Source organism: Perognathus longimembris, chromosome 18, assembly GCF_023159225.1.
Source record: "Perognathus longimembris pacificus isolate PPM17 chromosome 18, ASM2315922v1, whole genome shotgun sequence".
Classification (NCBI taxonomy): Eukaryota; Metazoa; Chordata; class Mammalia; order Rodentia; family Heteromyidae; genus Perognathus; species Perognathus longimembris.
The window spans coordinates 24,800,101-24,822,116 of NC_063178.1; the positions used below are offsets into that span (position 1 = coordinate 24,800,101).

The 22,016-nt window shown below is 44.4% G+C and overlaps 1 protein-coding gene across 1 annotated transcript in view; it reads right to left on the reverse strand.

Moving 5' to 3' along the window:
• Kiaa1217 (KIAA1217 ortholog) overlaps positions 1 to 22,016 on the reverse strand; it is a 266,366-nt gene that overhangs the window by 112,408 nt on the left and 131,942 nt on the right. The window contains 1 exon segment of the mRNA XM_048367460.1: positions 14,609 to 14,807. Within this exon segment, the coding sequence (XP_048223417.1) occupies positions 14,609 to 14,807 (199 nt within the window).

Consider the following 22,016-nt stretch of genomic DNA (forward strand, 5'->3'; position numbering starts at 1 on the left):
CAATATCCACTCAGGAATGTTAACCTGGATCAGGAAAAATCAGCTGCCACAACCACGATTACTCTTCATCTGGTCACAATGCCATTTTCCCTGCCCTTCTTGTCACGCATCACCGAGTGGGTCGGCGCCTGCCGCACGTCTTAAAGAAAGCCTACATGTTTCCTGGCACATCCTCCATGTTTGAGTGTCAATGACATGGTACAGAAAGAAATGCGCATTCCTTTATATCCAGAGTGTTCTGCATCCATGGAAGAAGAATGCAATCTTTTGAGATTGGCTTTCCCTCACGAAGCCCGATTCCCTTGAGATACTTTCAAGGTGCTGAACATACCAGCAGCTTGTCCCTTCCTGTTGAGTAGGACAGCAAGGGACACAGGTGGCCTAGTTTAGCCATTTACATGCTGAAGGACATCAGGTGGGCTTCTAGCTCTTGGCTACAGAGAGCAAAGCTGCTTTGCAAATGCATGGAAAAGAGTCTTGATGAAGAGGAGTTTTCATTTTTCAGAGATAAAGGAGAAAGAATGTAATTGTTGGGTCAGATGGTGAGTCCTTGTTTAGTTTACAAAGAACCAGTACACTTCTTTCCCAGGCTGGCTGTGTGACTTTCGTTTCCATCGGCAATGTGGCTGAGTGGCTGAGTGGCTCACGTGTCCCTGAATCCTCATCTGCACTTGGGATCATTGCTATTTTTAATTTAACTATTGTACAGTGATAGCTCTTTATGGTCATATTTTGCATTTTTCTCAAAGATAATGGTGCTGGGCATCTTTTCCTGTGGTTATTTATCATCTGTCCATCTTCTTTAGTAAAAATTTCTCTATATTGCACCTAATTTCTAATTGAATTTCTTTTTTTTAATTGAGCTGTGAGAGCTCTTACTTTGAGTCCTTTGTCAAATATGTGGTTTACAAATATTTTCTCTTAGCTTGTCACTTCATCTTAACAGGGCTTTTGTTGTTTGTTTGTTTGTTTGTTTGTTTTTGAGAATGTAGTCCTAACACTCAATGCATATCTTGTGTGTGTGTGTGTGTGTGTGTGTGTGTGTGTGTGTGTGTGTATTAGAACTAGGGAAGGGAAAGGGAGTATCAAAATCAAGAGACAAAGGATAAAAAGACAAATGATTCTAAAAGCAAGACCTAAAAATCATTTGGTATAAACCAGCTGAACAACTCATTCAGGGGAGAGGGAAAAGGGGAGGGGGGAGAAAGGGGAAAAATGAGGGAGGAGGTGACAAGTTGAACAAAAATGTACTCACTGCCCCACGTATGAAACTGTAGCCCTTCTGTATATCACTTTGACAATAAATACGGAAATATTTTTAAAAAACCCCAAATGCATTGCATTCATAAACAAAAAAAAATTTCTCTGTTTCCCTTCATGGCTAATTCTTTCAGTGTCACGTCCTACCATCTCATATCATGTCTAAGACTCTAGTGTATATGTCAGCTTTCCTTTAATGTAACAAAACACCTGAGGTAACTGACTTAAAGAGAAAGGTTTGCTGTTGGCGTGCAGTTAGGGATTTTGTTAGTCAATGGTCAGCTGCTTTTTGTTGTGTGGTGAGGGAACACATCACGGTGGGGAAGACCCCAACTTATAGCCAGAAGTGAAAGAGAGACTACAGAGAACACAGGGTCCCACAGCTCCCTTCAAGGGCATCCCACAATGACCTACAATCGCCCTCTAGTGCCACATGCTAGGAGCACACCTTTAACACAGGGGACCTTCCGGACCCAAACTCTAGTAATTCCCCTAGTTATAAATAATATCACTTATTTTTTTGAACTATTTCTGCATAGGAGTTTTTCCGTTTTTGTTTTGCCAGTCCTGGGGCTTGGGACTCAGGGCCTGAGCACTGTTCCTGAGCTTTTTGCTCAAGGCTAGCACTCTACCACTTGAGCCACAGTGCCACATCTGGCCTTTTCTGTTTATATGGTGCTGAGGAATTGAACCCAGGGCTTCATGCATGCTAGGAAAGCACTCTACCGCTAAGCCACATTCCCAGCCCCTCACTTATTTTTTTATTGAAAGTTTTAAAATTTCACCTTTTAAAGTCCATGACTTATTTAGAACTAATTTTTGTATAATGTATGAGCGATACCTTAATGTTCACCTATCTATGGATCTCAAAATGCTTTAGCGCCATTCATTTTGTGTTTTTGTGTTTTTTGTTTTTTAAAACTATCTTCCCTCTGTTGAATTACTTTGGTAATTCTGTAAAAGAAATAGGCTGGTATGATGTGTATGCCTATAATCTCTTCAGATGGTAGGTGGAGGTGAAAAGACTAGAAGTTCAAGATCAGCCTGGGACACATAGCAAGACTCTCCCTCAAAAAAACAAAAACAAACATACAAAGGAAAATCAGGTGACCATGTTTGCGTGGCTCTGTCTCTGGGTTCTCCATTCTGTTTTGATCAGGGAGCCAATTCCACCAACCAAGTCTTACTTATGGTGGCTCTACAGAAAGCCACTCATCCATGTAGAAAGATGCCACTCCCTTCATTCTTCTTTCAAAACAATTTTAGCTCCCCTAACTTGTCTGCTTTTTTATATACACATCAGAGTGAGTTTGTTTATGTTTAAAACAATTTGCTGTGGTTTTTATAGGAATTATTTCACGCCTATAAATTCATTTGGGGAATACTATTTAGTTTGATTGTCTTCCAATTTTTGAGTAAAGTATGCCTCATCAATTATTAATTTTTTATTTCTTTTGTAAGTGTATTTTCAGTCTACACACACAATTTGTTCTATTTATACCTAAGAATTTCATTTTCTTTCAAGCTATCATAAATGATACTGGGCTTTTATTTTTATTTGGTTTATTTTATTTGGTTGTTACAGTGTAGGAATGCAGTTGATTCTGTGTATTGATCTGTTGTCTCCTGACCCTGCTGATCTTGCTTATTAGTTCTAGAAAGGTTTTGTTTTTGTACATTATTGGGATTTCTGTTGTAGATAATGCCATTTGAAAACAGTGATAGTTTGATTTCTTTAAGTGTGCTTTTCCTGCTGGTTGCATTTTCAAACATGTCCAGAATTATGCGGAGTAACACTCCTGATAGTTTCTAAGCAGAGTGAAAGCACTTGGCCTTCCATAATTAACATCAGCTTGGCTATGTGTGTGTGTTCTGGTCCTGAGGTGTGAACTAATGAGCCTGGGTGCACTGTGCTCAAGTTTTTGTGCTCTCAAGATTAGGGCTACACCACTTGAGCTACAGCTCCAGTTTTGGATTTTTTTTGGTAATTTACTTGAGATAAGAGTCTCACAGACTTTTCTGACCAGGCTGGCTTTGAACTGTGATCCTCACATCTCAGCTACCTGAGAAGCTATGATTCTGGCAAAAGCCACTAGTGCCTGGCCAGCTAGATCGTTTTTACATATATTCTGAGGTTCTTCTCTACGCCTCGTGTGCTGAGTTTTAATTTTCTTAAGAACTGGAGATTGGGACCTTGCATGTGATATATAATTTTTTTTTTGGCCAGTCCTGGGCCTTGAACTCAGGGCCTGAGCACTGTCCCTGGCTTCCTTTTGCTCAAGGCTAGCACTCTGCCACTTTAGCCACAGCGCCACTTCTGGCCATTTTCTGTATATGGGGTGCTGGGGAATTGAACCCAGGGCCTCATGTATACAAGGCAAGCTCTCTTGCCACTAGGCCATATCCCCAGCCCCGATATATAAATTATTATCTAGCCTTTCTTTCAATTTTCTCAGATCTTATCCAGGATTCCTATTAAACACAGATGGTCTTGGTCATTTTTGTCTTATCTCTGAATTGCTCTTTCATATTTTCTTTTCATTTCTCCTTAGGGTATGAGATTTCCTTTCATTTTTTTTAGTCTGGTTGGCTATTTTCCTCTTTAGCTGGACAGTCTTCTGTGGCCTTGATGGTCCGTGTGTCAATTTTTAAGCATGGTTGTCACTAGTATTGTTGATAAATACTCAGGTCCATTGTTGGCTGCACTCCTTATTCCCTCTGATGTACGGACGGGTAGCCTGTGTAGTCGCTACATGTAACTGTTACTTCTTGCAGAAAGGGTAAGAGCCAAAGAAGGTTGACTATGGTCCCTTCATCCTGCATTGCCAAGGTGTTCAGATAAGACTCTCCATGACCAGGGATCCTGAGTGGCTATAGCATGCCCCGCTCCATCTCACCTGCCCTGGACATGAAAACATTAACATGCCCTCATGTGGTGCTACAGTGTAATAACATGTGGCAAAGACACATCTTGGCAAAGACAGCCTATGGTCGGTCCTAAGTCTGAACAGGGGCCTCTGACCAGTAGCATCTAAGTGTCATCTGGGAACTGGTTGTGGGTGCAGATTCTTACATCCCAACCCAGATCTAAGGAGGAAGTAACTCAAGAATGTGGTAGTACAAACCTATAATTCCAGCTCTCAGGAGGCTGAGATAGGAGGGAGGAGTGAGAGCTTAAGACCAGCCTAGATTACACACAGTGAGATTGTTTCAGAAAGAAGAGAAAAAAGAGGGAAAATAGGAGGGGAAGGGAAGGGAGAGGTGAGGGTGGGAAAGGAAGGAGAGAGAAGAGAAAGGCAAGGAAGAGAAAGGAAGGAAATGAGAGAAAGGGGAAGAGAAGGGAAGTGAAAAGGTAACCAGATGTCTATATTTTACGTTCTCTGCTGGAGACTGGGACCCCATGTTCTAAGTACACGCACGTGGTGGTGGCTAGGGCAGTACGGTAAGCAGCAGGGGGTGGTGGTGGTGGTGGTGTTATTTTATCAGTGGAAGGCTTTCTAATCAATAGGGGCCTAAAGGAAGCAAGGGAGACTGTGAGGCTATAGGGGACCGGGGATAATGGGCGGGGGGGGGGGGGGGGGGGTCAGGCAGAGCAGCAGGGACTGGGGGGTATGGGGGGAGATGGGAGTCCATGTGACTGGGTGCAATCATAACATCATCTGGGAAGACACTGACTTACGTATATTTTCTACTTGGTTCTTAATGTGTGTTTTGTTATGCTAAAAAAGAAAAGCTCCTTAAATACAAAAACCAGATTTTTTCGTATTTTTTAAGTAACTCACTATGGCACCTTTAACAGTGCCAGAAATGAAGCAGATTCTTAATAAATACATGAATTGGGGGTGGGGATGAGAGCGGGTAAAAACTTAGGTGGGGCGCAGGAAGACGGATTTATTTTTATCATTATATTACTGGAAGACATTTAGCCAAAGATGCCTTGAAGCCAATTAACACCTTAGAAAAGTCGGAAAAGTGAGAAGTTGGTGGGAACTTCATTTTTAATGACATTTCCAAACTTTGCAGAACTCAATCTCAGCACAGTGAAAAATGCAAGCTTTTCTTGATGGCATGCAGCTGAAGCCGATGCCAAACAATGTTTGCTTGTTAAATTTGAAGTCGAAATGGAGGTGAGTTTGCACCTGAGGTTTTCAAGTTCTGTCAAGCTGATGCATTGTGCACGAGAGTGGATGATGCTAGAGAAAAAAACAAAACCAAAAACTATATGTAGGGAAAAAAAACAATTGTGACTTTTTTTTTTGAGGGAAGAGTGGTGGTATTGGAGTTCATTTCTGTTTTTTAATTTTTAACAGGGTCTGGACTTTGATCCTCCTATTTATGCTTCACAGACAACTGGGATGACAGGCGCATGCTACCATGCCCTTCAGCCCAACTGTAAAAGATGTGCAATATGTTTGTGGCAACTGCCACTAGCAAGTAAGGATGGGAGTGAGGAAGGGAAGTGGGCCTGAATCCCTTCCTGCCTTTATTTAGGCTCCCGTAACAAAGCACCCCAGGCTAGATGGCTTAAACCACAGGAGGGTCCAATACAGGGTGAGGGTGCTGGCAGAGCAGGCTTCTTGTGAGACCTTTCTCCCTCGCTCTCCTGTACCTTCGCCTGGTCTTGACCGTGTGGCTGTATCTCCAAGGACATCTGTCACACTGGACTAGGACCTACTACTAGGATCTCACTTAAACACCTCTAAACGTATGATCTCCAAAGACAGTCACACTCTGAAGGACAAGGGAATCTGGGGTGGGGGGGTGGTGAGCGGAGCCAATTCAGGCTATGACAGCCTCCAAAGGAGTGGCTCCGATTGGTAAGGACTGAGTTCTGCTGTGATGGTGTCTGGCTCCAGGAGGGAAAGCCCACCACAGCCCTGCCGCCATTGCTCCCGGCAGCCCCTGGCTGCAGCCCCCAGGCCTGCTCCACCTCAGTCCTGCGTCCTGGTCCTAACTGGAGACAAGTGAGTCCCAGGCACCCACTCCTGGGCCTAAGCAGACACACCTCTGCCCCCAGGGAGGGGGGCAGGTGCCTTCCTGGGTTTTAACACTCCACCGGAAACTTAAGAAACTGCCAGAAAAATCCTTTCCTGAAGTCCGAGGCGGCCTGCTGCAGGCCAGCGCTCGCGTGAGGGGAGGAGGCAGAGGTTCTACTCAGCAGTATGATCGAAAGCAGACTGGCATCTGAATTTTATTTCTAGTACTGCACAGAATTTTCTTTAAAACCGGATGCAAAATATGTGTGGAAACTCTTACAGACTTAAGTAAACACAGACAATCACATTTGGAAGTCATCTTTTAGAAAACAAATGGACAAGAAACTTCTAATTAAAAAAAAAAAAGTGTGGGCCATGAATCTGCAATCACCAGAAGGAGGCATTTTAGGTGGAGTTGTTGATCTAAAGGAAGGAAATCTCTTCCTAGTAAGCAGTTCCGGCAACAACTTTTAACGTCTCATTCTTTTTCTTTTCTTTTTGGCAGTACTGGGGATTTACCAACTCGGGTCCTCACGCTTGCTACAAGGAGCTATGCCTCCTGCTTATTTGTGCATTGCTTATTTACTGGGGAGGGTTACAGTTTACGCCTGGGCCAGCCTAGGCTTTGATCATCTGACTTGTGCTTCCTTACAGCCCTGGGAATGACATGTGCATGTCATAGTCAGTCATTCTGCTTCCCCTCTTAGTTGGGATAACAGTGGATGCTACACGGCTCAGCCATGGAGTGAGATGGAGTCTCTCCAACTTTTATGTCAGAGCTGGTTTAGACCTTGATCTCCGATTCCCCAATTTCTGCCTCCCCCATGGCTAGGATTAAAAGCTTAAGTCACCACACTGGCTTCATGTCTCTTGTCTTGTTCTAGCAAAGTCACTGTAGAGTGTCCAAGGAAACATCCAGATCCCCAGCAGTCCCAGGCCATTCTGGAGGAGGTGGGAGTTGCTTTTTATCACCTATTCCACCCTTGGAATTTGGTTCCTGAGAAAGAGGAGATTCCTTCTTCTCCTTCACCTTCCCCTCCAATATTCCTCCGCATTTAGAGTTGCCTGCCCATATCTATAGCAAAGGGTCTGTCTCTCAGGGAGTGTGTTTCATTACCACAACTATATCAACCTTTCCCATGCATCACATACACATTCTAAGAGATGCCCTTCCGACAGTATGACCAAGTGTTATGTACTTTCAACTTTTATGGAAAGTAGAACTATCTGCTCATAGGAAAACAAATGTCACAAATAACTAGTTATTTGCCAGGTGCTGGTAGCTCATACTTACAATCCTAGCTACTCAGGAGGCTGAGATTTGAGGATTGTGGTTTGCAGCCAGCCCAATCAGGAAAGTCTGTGAGACTCTTTTCTCCAATAAACTACTCAGGAAAAGCCAGAAGTGGTGCTGTGGCTCAAGTGGTAGAGTGCTAGCCTTGAGAAAGAAAAAGAATCTTAGGACAGCACCCAGGCCCTACGTTCAAGCCCCAGGACCAGCATACACACACAAATAATAATTAATAACTAGTATTAATATTAACATGAGTAATTATAATTAATATCGTAAGTTAATAATGATATTGTTATTTTGTTATTATTACTATTTACTCTATGGAGTAATGCATTTTTCATTTCCTGAAAGTGCTTTTTTTTTTTTTTTTTTGGTATTCAGGGGATGAATTCATGCTCAAACACTCTAACAATGGTCTTGACTTATTCCTTGACTTCCTCTTTTGGAAAGGTCTTCTGATCCTTTGCACTAGGCTCCCTCACGTGTTCCAGGTGGCAGGCCCCTTCTTTCCCCTAAATCTCCACAAAGAATAACCATCCAAGTTACCACCTGGGGAGAACAGAGCAGCCACAAACGCGGTCATCCTACTCACTGGGAAGCCATTCCTCAAGCTGTCTAAAACTCTCCTAGGATAGGAGTGACCTATCCACTTAGGATTGCTTTTGACCTATCACTGCGCACTGACGAGGCAGCTTCGGATGGAAGGGCCATGCTACCCAATGGCTGCTGGGGTGGCCAGCCAGGCATTCGCTAGAGCTGTGCGAATCTGGCTAACAAGGAATCTGGCTACATCTAGGAGGAAGTGGCTGCTGTTGTTCTTGTTTGCATGAGTTTTCATTTCAAATTCCTGAGGGCGCACTGACGGGTGGAAATATCTTGTGGGCACCCTTTCCCCGAAGGCCAAGGACAGGGCGGCCAGACACCAGCCCAGCCTATGGGCACAGGCATTTAGGAGGCAGTGCTGTGATCAAAAGGAGCCATCTCTCAGACTGCAGGCCTACTGCTCACCCCAGCAATTCTTCACCCAAGTTAGTTCTAAAACCAAACCACTAGAAAACTGTTCTTGATTTATCTGTGGGGGCTGCCTTTATCCTAATCCTCTCGGTTTTCACCGAAACGGGGAGTGAGGGAGAAATGGCATGAATTCCACAGGGAAGAACTTGGGCTGTGGTTGGGTTGGGATCCCTCAGTTAAAGTCCAGATGGAAAGGCAGGAGGTCACTGAAACCAACCAGAGCCACTGAGCTGCTTTGAGTCTCCATGAACAGCTAGCCGGCCTCTGCACGGGGGAGGGATGTTCTGCAGGCGTCTGGCGTGCCTTTCCCAGATGAAGAGCGGGCATGTGGCACCCTAGGACAGTCATCACTTAGCATCCACAGAAGGCTGGTTCTAGGGTCCCCTGCAGACACCCAATTCTCCTAAGTGTGACGGCGATGGATTTGCACAGAATCTACACTCATCCTCCCAGAAACCTCACAGCTCACACCACCTCACACAATGTATGTGCTGGGCAAAAGATGTTGTGCTGCACTGTTCCGGAAATAATAACAGGGAAAAGAAAGTTCGTGCATGCGCACTACAGAGAACCATGAGCGACACATGCAGTCGATTTTCACTCAAAGATTTTTCCATCTGCAGTTAGATGAACCTGAGGACTCAGAACTGGCACACTGTTCGGAGGGCAGCGTGTCCTTACGGGCTACTTAAACATATGTACTTACTGTACACACGCATGCCTGTACACAAGTGTGGCGTGAGGGAAGGTGGCTGGAGACCCTGCACACCAGGCTCCCTCCCGCACCACATGAAGGGCTTCGTTCATCGTGGGGCCGCCGGAGCCAGGAAAGGCTGTAGTCACAAATGGCCCTGGGTGGAGAAGCGCAGGTGAGGAAAGAACTCTCCCCTCAACTCCATTCCAGGCTCGGTAGCTAGGGGTGGGCACCAATGGTATCTCACATTTTTGGGGTGACATGACAAGTGGTAACTTCATGTGATACTCTTAAAACCCCATGGTGAAATGAAATTAGACAGTTTCCTCTATCATCCAGGACCAAAGCTCCTTGGAATTTACTCAAAACAGTTGAAAACTTCTGTTGCCATGAAAACCTACACAAAGATGTTTAAGGGGCTTTATTCATAACTGCTAAAAGCTGGACACAACATAAACTGACACTGTAGATGATGGAGTATTACTCAGTTCTATAAAAGCAATGTACTGCCAAGCCATGAAATGACAAAGGAGGAAACCCAAGTGCATATTAATGGAGTGACAGAATTCAATCTGCAAAGTCCACATGCATACTGCTGACTCCAACAATATGATATTATGGATGAGGAAAAATCCAGAAGCATAAAACACTCAGTGGTGCCAGGCTTGGTGGTTCATGTCTATAATCCCAGATTCTTGGAAAGTAGACATTGGAAGGATCATGGTTCAAAGGCCAGCCCGGGGGTAAAAAGTTAGTGAGACCACCTCTCAATAAATAAAGCAGTTGTGATGGTTCCTGTCTGTAGTCCTAGCTACATTACAGACATAGATAGGAGGATCACCAATGGAGGCTAGAACTGACCAAAAAAATAAGACTCCACCTAAACCATGGAACTGCCAAAAAATAAAACAAACAGAAACACCTCAGTGGTTGCTGGGGCTTAGGGGAGAGGAAGGATTAACAGCAGAGAATGCTAGCAGTGAGGATATCCCATTTGGTACTATAGTGGTGGATATGGGTCTTTTTTCATGTGTGCAAACCCATAGAGCACACAGCACCAAGCAGCACTGCAAGATCTAAGGTCAACTAAACACTTCCTAGAACACAGGGGTGGGGTGCTGACAGCGAGCACAGCTATGCATTCATGAACGAATGGGGAGAGGGGCTGGGAAGAACTCTCTCAGTCTTGCTAGAAATCGAAAACTACTCTAAAAGAATTATTATTGTTGTTTTTGCCAGTTCTGGGGTTTGAACCCAGGGCCTGAGCACTGTCCCTGAGCTTCCTTTTGCTTAAGGCTAGCACTCTACCACTTGAACCACAGTGCCACTTCCAGCTTTTACTATTTAGTTGGTACTGAGGAATCAATCCCAGGGCTTCATGCATGCAAGGCAAGCACTCTACCACCAAGTCACATTCCCAGCCATGAATTAATTTTTTAGAAAGAGATAATATTTCACTATGTCACCCAGGCTGTTTTAGAAGTCACAATCCTCCTGCATCATCAGCCTCCTGAGTGCTGAGGGGGGGGTGGGGGGTGGGAGGGAACTATAGTAATGTGCCACTATGCCCAGCCTAGAGTCTTTAATTTAAAAACATATACATATGTGTACGTGTGCATGTGTATGTGTATATATATGAATAAGTCATCAAAATTAAAAAAAACTTTAAATACATAAGGAGCAATGAGGCTTCAAAGGAGATTTCAAAATTCTGTTTGATGATAAGTGACAACATTCCAGTCCCAAAAGAAGACTCTGAGGACAGGGCTTCCAATGGCACCAACAGGGCTTCTAGGGATGCCTCATGGGTCACAGGCGCACTCTGGGCCACCAAGGTACTGCTAAGTCTTGCTGCTCAAAGTCAGAGTTGCTCTTCCCAGAATCCTATGGGCCATGGGGGTAAATCAGATCAGGCATGGAGAGATTGTTCCCAAAGTCAGGGCTCAGCAAGATCCCCAGAAGGGGAGATTATGTTTATAGACTTGCCAAAAATCACACTTCCCCCTGCTTGTCTCCCTCCCATCCTCTGGCAAAGGTAACCTGCTAACGCCACTCACTGGGGCCAGGAGGACATTCCCAAACTAGCCACAGGGAGGTGATCAAGAGCAGTTCTAGTCTGGCAGGCCTGTACCAGCCCCATTTTCTTAAACCATAGCTTTCCTGGCCGGGGCAAACCTATCCAGAAGTTGTGACAATCACAAGCACAAGCCAGAAAGCTCATGATGGGCCTGGAGGAGCAAAGCCCTCAGATGGATTTTTAACCTGCTGGGAAAGCAGGTTTTGCTTCTGCAAAACAAAACACTGCTGGGGCAAGGCAGGCACACACACACACACACACACACACACACACACACACACACACACACACACACACACACACACACACACACACACACACACTGAGCTTCCCAAATTAGGCAGGTACCCAACTGCAGGGCCAATTGGTGCTTGCCAGGGAAAACTCCTGCCTTCAAGACAAAGGCTCCATTATCCACAGGCCAGACTCAGGGCTCCCTAGGTCCCCAGCAGCACAAAGGTAGTTCTTATCTTCCCCTTCTTTTGCATATAAAGACCTGAACTCCCTCACTTCCTGTGGCACAAAGGAGTCATTCCACTCCCTACCTGGCTCCAGCCCCTAGTGTTCAAGGACCCAGTTCCATCGTCCAGACAAGCCACAGCCTGGGGGAGCTGGGGAAATCTGGTCATGGCCTGGCCCCCAGTGCTTTTGTGGTGCCCCACTCCAGATCCTATTTATAAAACTGGACTGGACTCATAGCCTCAATTCCCTGCTTCTCTTATTTAATTAATGGTTTCAGCATAAACATACCTCCCCACCCCCCCGCCCCCAGATCTCCAGTGGCCTTCTCTCCTTTGTAAAATGAGAACCCTGGATGATTAGTGTTAGAGGAAGGACATGAAGTACAATATCTATCTACCTACCTACCTACCTATCTGGATGAAACTCAGGACCTGGGCACTGTCCCTCATCTTTTTTTTCCCTCTCTCAAGGCTGATGCTCTACCACTTGAGCTGTACCTCCACTTCTGGGTTTTTGGTAACTAAATGAAGATAAATGAGTCTCGTGGAGTTTTCTGCCTTGGCTGGCTTTGAACTATAATCCTCAGATCTCAGCTTCCCTATGGCTAGGATTACAGGCCTGAGCCCTACTGGGCTAATATGTAATTTTAGAAAATTAAAGGTCATTGGTTTTAAGACAGGCCTTGCTATGCAGCCCAAGATGGCCTGAAACTCTTGTTCCTTATGTCTTTACCTCCCAACTGCTAGACTATCAGGCACGGAGCACCATGCCTGGATTAAAGTTTAATGTTCACCATGAATGCCGTGCTTGCTTCAGCAGCCCGCACACTGAAACCAGAATAATACAAGTGAGCAGAGCTCTTGCACTAGGATGTCATGCAGATGTATGAGGCATGCCATAGGGTTTTTTTTGTTTTTGTTTTGGTGGAGGGGCTTGAACCCAGGGCCTAGCCACTGTCCCTAAGCATTTTTCGCTCAAGGCTAGCAATCTACCACTTTGAGCCACAGTGCCACTTCCAGTTTTCTGGTGGTTAAGCGGAGATAAGAATCTCATGGGTGTTCCTGCCTGGGCTGGCTTTGAACTGCTATCCTCAGAGCTTAGCTGAGTAGCTAAGATTATATGAGCCACCAGTGCTGGGCCCTTCCATAGTTTTGTAGTAACCTATTATGTATATTAAGAATAAATAGAAAAGAGGAGCTCAAAGGGGCCAAACTCTAAGTAGTGATTAGGAGGTAGAGACATAATCACCCCAGTGGGTCAGGACATATCATACACATGAGATAAAGCATTCTACTGTACCCCAAGCTATTAATAGACATTCTTAAAAATTTTAAGACAATGAAAATAGTGAGCATGTTGATTTGATCATTACACATGTATTCATCTGTCAAGTTATCCCAATATACCTGATCAAGCTATGTAATTAAAATAAAAATTAATGACAAATGACCTGGCAAGAGTTTTAAAAAAGAATAATATTGACAATCTAAAGAACAGGCATTTTTTAGGTCAGGATAATGCCTGAACCCACACAAATAATTATAGGGTTTGTTTTCTTCTGTAAAGAAAGCTAGGACATGCATGAGCCCCATCTTTTCTAGCTGACCTCAGCAGGTGAGAGAACATCGGTCTCTTCCCTCCTCCAGCCACGCCCTTGCTAGGTTTCGCAGGGCTGCAGGGACTAGATTGCATGGCTTCAGCATGGCCATCCTTTTCCTGTGCCCTCTTTCTTCAACCCCGGCTGTCTGCAAATTCAAGTGCCAAATGGAAACCTCAAAAATGGCAGAGGACTTAGGAAAGAGAGGTTCAAACCTATTACCTGTAGATTTTGTTTCTGGGGAAAGAGGGAGGGGAGGAAGACAAGGAGCGGGAGGGGAGAAAGAAAGGAAAAGCAAGCAAGAAAGGAGAGAATCCTACTCTGGAGCAAAGCTTGCTGAAAGGCTGAGCTGTGTCCCCCATGTGCTAGACCCCTCCACCCTCTCCTCTGTGTGGGAGGACAACCTTCCTGTGTTTGCAGTCTTCACATGGTCCCCCTCCCTCCCGAAGCCACTCATCCTGGACCAGACTCGAGAAGGTAGAATGAGGCTGGAAAACCCATCTCATAGGGCAATGTACTCAACCATCCCAGCTTCTGAGGCTGAGGAAGAAGGTTGGGAGGTGAGGCCAGGTTCATTCTCAGGTCTGTCCTTCAAGTGAGTAGAACTCAAGCAAGTTCTATCACCTTCTGGACTGGTAACCTCAGCTGACAATTACTCAGCTTCTAGTTTACTAACTCTAGCCAGTTCTCAATAAGCCCAACCCTAAAGACAGCTTGGACTCTGGCTGATTCTTCAGCAAAGCCTCTAAAGCTGATATTTGTCATGGTTTGGATCTTAATGTCTTCCAAAGTCCATATGGACTGGGAGCAGTGAAACCTTTTGGAGATGGAGGATCATGGAAAGAAGTTAGGTCATTGGAGTGGTGTCCTTGGGGGGACTATAAGACCTAGTCAGTCTGCTCTGTCTTTGCTTCCAGGATGCTAAGGCTCTATTCTCCACCATGATTGCTGCCTGGCCACATGTCCAAGCAATAGAGCCAGCCAAGCATGGGATGAAATCTTTTAAGCCATGAACCAGAAAAAAAAACCTTTCTTCTTCACATATTGATTATTTCCACTATTCATCATAGTGAAAGAAAGCTGACTAACACAACAGTAAATCAATGAATTTCCCTAAGATTAGAGTTTTTATAAATCAAGATCAAATCAGTATTAATCAATAGGAGTACACGATAAGCCTAAAATACACACATGAAGTTAGAAAGCGGCATCGATACTGATTCATAAGGCTTACCAAGAGATCTTTCTTTCGTCTGGTTGGTTGACCTCACCACCGGAAGGCTTGCTCGAGTCCGGCTGCCTCTGGAGAACGGGCTTGGTGCATCTCCTTCAGACATGGCTTCTAAAGAGTCACCAGATGTCTCTGATAAATGCTCGACAGGGTCCCCAAAAGTGGTAGATTGAGGGCTGTGAGACAGCTTGGGACTTCTTGTCTGCAGAAGAACGTGGTAAAAGAGACTACTATTAATCATGCTGAAGACAAGCTCAATGCCAGCTCTGCCAATCTGAAAAAGCCCGATGTCCAGGGGAACAAGTCCATTGGAAGGTCTGGGTAGGGAAAGGGCAGACCCAGAGGGCCTTTGGGTATCTGTTGTGAAATCAACGGAGACAGAAAATTGACCCTGAGATTCCCATGAAGTTCTTTTATTGCTGGATCTTCAGAACGTTGAGGACAAGCCCAATTCCCTTTGTCAAAGCCTTCTCCCAGTTGTCACCACACCACAGATGGGCCTGTGTGCACCTACACCACACATACAACAGAACGTGCACTTGCACCAGAGTAACATGACTTCAGCCGGCCAGAGTCTTATACCAAGACTGTTTCCATACTCAGTAAACTAACAAGGTGAGAGAGATGCTTTGATCAGTGTTGAACATATATATATATTAAATATAGTATTATATTAAATATATGTATTATGTATTTGCTGGCCGTATCAAGGCCTAAATTTAGGCCCACACACTCTTGCTTGATTTTTCCCCTTAAGGCTGAGGCTCTACAACTTGAGCTCTACTTCCAGCTCAAACTTTTGCTGAGTAATTGGAGTTAAGAGTGTCATGAACTTTTCTGCCCCTGCTGACTTTGTACTGTGATCCTCAGACCTCAGCCTCCTGAGTAGCCAGGATTATAGAGGCATGAGCCATCAGTGCCAACCTTTGGGGGGAATATTTTTATTTGGAGGCAGAGATTCTGTACGTAACGTGATATCCAACTTTGATTTTTGTTTACTAACAACAAAAATGTATCCAAAATAGAGGACATAACTTCCATATAAACCCCAGCTAAGTTTCTCTCATTATTGATGTCATTTCACTAGAAGCTCAGGATGCAAGCTGCTCATAATCTATTAGCCAGGAATTTTCTTTGGACATGATTTGTAGGGTGAGCAGTTGAAGATTAAGTTAAATAGACAAGTTAAATGCTGGCAATGTCAAAAGCTTTCTAAAGGAATTGGTGAAATTTGTGAAGAACAACAAATAAGACGATAATTAAAGTATAAAAGAATGAGTTCTGAGATATATGCATTCATTTTCCAACAAACACTTAATGAGTAACTACCAGCTACATACTGGCGACAGAATGACACTGAAAGCAGACATGACTTCTGCCCTTATGGTGTTTGTAACTGAGTTAGGAGATGTACATTGCAGATAAATCAAAGGTATGCTGGAAGTGTGCACCTAAGATTGGTGGTGGTAGATAGTCAGAAAACAAAACAAAACAAAAAACACAACAATTTTGGGAGGGAGGCTGGGTAGGAATAAAGAGTCAAAAAGATGGAGATGGCATATGTAAAGACCTGAGGACAGAAAGAAGGTTGTGAGCACTGGTTATTTGTCAATGCAGCCTTCTAATCATGGTGAGAATTCTTAATTTGACCTTCAGATACTGGAACACCTTTGCAACACTGAGCAGTAAGCAAGATCATCTGGCGATTATGTAGAGACTAGACTAGAGATTATAGTTGAACAGCAGAGAAAAAGGAACTATAAAACTAGAAGATTGGAAGTGGTACTGTGGCTCAAGTGTTAGAGTGCTAAAGTTGAGCTGAAGAGCTCGAGGACAGTGCCCAGGCCCTGACTTCAAGCCCCATGACTGAACAAAACAAAACAAAACAAAAACTAGAGGATAATACTAACTGAATGCATTTTCCCAACTGCTCCATCTCGCTGGCCCACACTGACTTGTGTTTTATGAGTCTGGGCACCTTCTAGGAGGCAAACTGATACAAACGAGTCAGGCAGAGAAAGGAGTTTTTCCTTGCTAAGATGCCAGACATGCTGCCGGGCTGCTCGTCAGATATAGGCAGTCTCCAGGAGTCAGATGTGTTGCTGTTATTGGCCATGGGGCTTCAACTTCAGGTCTAGATGCTGTCCCTAAGCTCTTGCTAAAGACTAGTACTCTACCTCTTTGATCCACAGATCCACTTCCAGTTTTCTGGTGGTCAAATAAGAGTCTCATGGACTGTCCTGCCTGGGCTGGCTTCGAACCTTGATCTTCAGGTCTCAGCCTCTTGAGTAGCTAGGATTTCGGTTCCCAGCTGGGAACCACGCTTGCTCTTCCTTTTATTCCTTAGCCCTTTAATCCTTCCTAAGGCTGCCAATGCATTCTGAAGCTAAGCACCGAGGCACGGAACTCTGGAGGCCTGGCCAGCCGCCCAGGTGAGTCCAGGCAGGCATGCAAGGCCCCGCCCCCCACAGGCCTCGCACTTGCTGCGAGCTCTGCTGGTGCTGTCCTGACATTCCTAATTACTACTATTTTTCTCAGTCCTAGGGTTTAAATGCACAGCTTTATACTTGCTTGGCAGGCGCTTGGCTGCCTCACTATGCCTCAGCCCCACCCCCCCAGTCCTCTTTCTTTTTGTTATCTCAGACAGTGTTCTGCATCTTTGTCTGGAACCAGCTTATGTCTTCCATGTAACATGAATCATAGGCACAGTCCATGCTTAGCCTATAATTGAGATGGGGGGGTCATTTTTTTTAGCAATGTATGCATGCATGTATGTATGTATATATGTATACATGTATGTATCTTCAAGTTGTTGTAAAAAGGGTTTTCGATTCAACATTATCAATTTATCAATGTCATCCCTTTCATCATTCTCCCCCTGTGAGATGAGGTCTTGTTAACTCTTTGTCTGGACTAGCCACCAACTGCAATCCTCCTGATTGCTGCCTCCTCAGTAACTGGGACTCTAAGTGTGAACAAGTGTTCTTTGCATTGTAATGGATTTTCTGAGCGAAGGGCTCTAAAAACAGGTAACTAATGGAGATTAAGGCTTTGCTACAGATCACTTTGAGGGATGACCTAGGTGTGTCCCTGGTACTCTAGGGAATGGGACAGTCAGATTCTTCCCCTTTGTATTTATGGTACATGGAGACATCTCCTGGCTGCACTGTGATTGCCTTACCTGGCGCCCCACGCCATGTTCTACTGCTCAGGATCTTCCCATAAGAGAACTGGCAATAAAGTCAGCTCTTCTCTTCCTGCATCCTTTAAGCCATGTCTTGTTGAGGAGATGCCTGAGGGTTCCATAGAAAACTCAGCCAAGTAAAAGCCAATCCAGGAAGTGGCACTGTGGCTCAAAGTGGTAGAGTACTAGCCTTGGGCTAAAGAAGTCAGGGACAGTGCCCAGGCCCTGAATTCAAGTCCCATGACCAATGGAAAAAAAAAAATCATAAAAAGCCAATCCACTTTTAAGCCAAAACTCACAGCCAGAAAGGACTGTCCATTAATAGGATAATTGTCCCTTTTGCTTAACACGTCTGTGCAAATTTCCCATGTGGTTCCTTTTCAGATTTATTATTTTTTCATAAAGTCTGTTTCTATTATGGAGATCTCTTCTTTAAGAGTATTATTTAACTACGAAATTATCCGTGAATCACTGTTCAGCTTGCCAAGAGGTGGAGAAATTCGTGTGGTCTTCAATGAACTAGCTTCCTAGTTTGTACACTCAGCAGAATATCATGCTAACACATTTTTACAGAAGTGAGAGGAGAGAAAAAAAGAGGAGAGAGGGAGACAGAGAACAAAGGGAAGAGGAGAGCGAAAAAGAGAGGGAAAGAAAAAGAGAGACAGACACGGGGAAAGACGGAGTAAGAGGTGGAAACAGAAGAGGAAGAGCAGGAAAAGAAGAAGAAAGGAAGGGAGGAAGAGAAAGAGGAGAGAGGAGACAGGGCGAGACAGACAGAGACAGAGACATGGGAAAGACAACAAGAGGTAGAAGAGGAAGAGGAACGGGAAAAAAGGGAGAAAGGAAGGGAGGAAGGGATGGATGGATGCACTTAGTCTAGGAAGATGGCCAAAAAATAATATCGCTTTAAGCAATCTAGCTGCCTTCACCACCTCTGCTGTGCTGTTGGGTCGAATTTCCAGCCTATGGTAGGCACATTGCATTTAATGGGCTGTCATTTTCCAATGCAAAAAGCAATAGTCCTTGAAGAAAAGAAAAAATCAAATCTCTGCATCTTGTGCAGGACCATCATGGTGGTAGGTAAGTATCAAAATAGAGATGTAAGGGCTAATATGGTTCCCTAATTTCTTCTACACAGATATTTCAGTTCCAAATGGACACTCTCCTTGTTTTCTCTGTCATTCATTTTCCTACTGCAAACTGCTACCTGCTAGCCGTCTCTCACACACTGTAAGCCCTCTGTACATCATTTTGACAATAAAGGGAGAAAAAGTTGGGAGGGGACACTTTCCCTGAGATAGTGCTTGTGTTTGTCCTGAGCTGAGCTATGAACTGTTTGCTCCACCCACTCCCAGCTCATCATCCCCTGATTGAGCCAACCAGAAGTCACCTGATCTTAGCTGACCCAATCAAATTCTCTCCCTGGGAAAGGCAGCTCCAGGTGAGAGAACTTGAAGTCCTTTGAAGCTGAGTCTAAACCACACACAGAAAGGCAAACAGTACAGAGAAAACAGAGGGAGCAAATCTGTATAGGACCTTGGAGATGAGAATTAGAGGTGCAGAGCCCAATGGGAGAGTCCCAAGGATGGAGAGAACGGTTCTTGGGCTTCCCATCACCCCTTTCCAGTCCATGTGAGACTCTTTCTACTAGTTGTCCATTCAGTTCTATTTTGTTCTTGCACTAGTTTGAAATGACTGTTTTGCAAGCACATAATCACGGACAAACACCAATTCTAACCAGTCCTCCTGCCCTGGTTACCGTGGTGCTCACAGATTTATAATAATGAACAATAACTGCAGAGAACATTTAACTCTCTGGAGCATCTTTATCATTTATTTTAAGAACTAAAATTTATTTAAAAAACAAAACAAACAAAACAAAACAAAATGAAAACCTAGTTTGGGTGGGGTGGTCCATGTCTAACCCTACCTATGTGGGAGGCTGAATATAGATTAGGGTTCAAAGCTAAGTTCAAAGCTTGAAAAAAGGTTGCAAGACCCCTTCTCAGGGGCCTGGAGAGATAGTACTTGTCATCCTAAACTATATGGGCAGCTGCGATCAGGAAGATTGCCATTAAAGGCCATTTGAGAGACTTCGTCTCAAAGGAAACAAACGAAATGAGGTTATACATGCATCCCAGCTATAATGGGAAGCCTAAAATGGGCAAAACAAAGCTAGACTTAGACCTAGGCAAGAAACAAGACCTTATCTCAAAAATAACTACTACAAAAGCAGATTAGAGGCACCTGACTAGTAAATGCCAATCCCTGAATTCTGAGAGAGAGAGAGAGAGACAGACAGACAGACAGACAGAGACAGAGAGACACAGAGAAACACAGAGAGAGAGAGTAGAGATGGGCTAGGCACTGGTGGCTCATGACTGGAACACTAGCTACTCAAGAGGCTGAGATCTGAGTATTGTGGTTTGAAGCCAGTCTAGGGAGGAAAGTCTGTGAGGCTCTGAAATCCAATTTACCACCAAAAGCTAGAAGTGGAGCTATGGCTCCAGTGGCACAATGCTAGCCTTGAGCAGAAAAACGCAGGAACAGCCTAGGCCCTGGGTTCAAGTCTGGGACTAGCGCGCACGCACACACACACACACACACACACACACACACACACACACAGAGAGAGAGAGAGAAAGAGAGAGAGAGAGAGAGAGAGATTTTCAAATATACACACATTCCACATTCCAGTTGCCTGGCCCACAGGTGAAGCACATACTTAGCATGCATGAGGCCCTAGGTCCAATCTCCAAGACCAAAACAAAACCTTGCTATCTATGCTATCCTTAATACCATGAGGGAATAAAAAGATATGTTAATTAATACCCATAAAAGGCCAATGGGATATTCCTATAATTTCAGATTTGGCTCCTTCTGCTTCATATGAAAGTCTTTCCTGGATTACAACATGGTATTTGAAATCTCAGCCCTCAGCTGCTACATAGCAAGCTGCCCCTAGCTGGGGAGGAAACGGGGCCGGAGGTGTGTGGAAAGACTATCTAGGCCATGTGTACAAGACCCAAGGATCCCTACCCATGACACCCACTTTCCTGTGTTTCCATCACAGCCTTCTAGAAATTTCTTCAGAGCATTAACTGACCCAGGCCTACAAATGTGAACAACAATGAGGTAGTTTGTCCAACCAACCTGAGCCTCCTCATCCTTTCTAGTTTTATCTTCTTCAGAGACCACTTCCTGTCACCAAGAAATACTAGTGTCACAGGTGTTAGGCTAGTGATGTGGAACAGCCCTGCACGCCATCTTCATCTACAAATGCTAGAATTCTAAGAAAACTGACATATTAGGTATCTACTGCATGGTGCCAGGTAGTAGATATGTGACAATCTCGCTCAACCCCAACTCACTTCTTAACAGTGGTTGTCATTGAAGAAATAGAGGTAAGGTCACATGCACAGAGACTGTCGTACATGAAGGATCAAGTGTATAGAGTTTCAGAGCTGACACTCAGTGCCCAGATAACTGGGATTTGAACTCTGAATCTGTGCACTGTTCCTTAGTTTTTCTGTTCAAGGCTGGCACTCTACTATTTGGGCCACATCTCCACTTTGGCTTTTTGCTGGTAAACTGGAGATAAGAGTCTCAGACTTTTCTTCCCTGAGCTAGCTTTGAACCACAATCCTCAGATCTCATCCACCTGAGTAGCTAGGATTACAGGTGTGAGCCACTGCTAATTGCAGGGAACCATAGGCTATCCTGCTAGCTAAAGCATTCGCTTTGAAAATAAAAATCAACATAACCTTAATGATGTTTCCTTCATCCTGACAGATACCCAATTTGTCCCACAAAACTCCAAAATGCAATGACATTCCCCACATGAAAATATTCAAATGACTCATTCTAGTCTTCTTTAATTAATATGGTTAAATTACTACAAACTCAAAGACTCGTGAACTCCATTTCCTGCACTTGTCAAGCTTGGAACTCTAGTCAAAATCTGACTTCAGTTGAAAAAAACTTTCTAGTTGTTATCCATAGCACATTAGGCGAATACATAATGAGTCATCCGTGGACTTTGGCTTTTCTTGTCCATCCCTGAATATTCTCTCCTACAGAAAAATTAACAGGACATTGGAAGATGTAAGCTTCTAAGCTGTCTTAGAGAGTGCTGTCTACAATGCACAGTGCAGCCACCTTCCACTATCTACATCCAGCCTTTCAAAAGTCCTTCTGAGTCTTTGATTTGGGGACTGGGATGGGAAA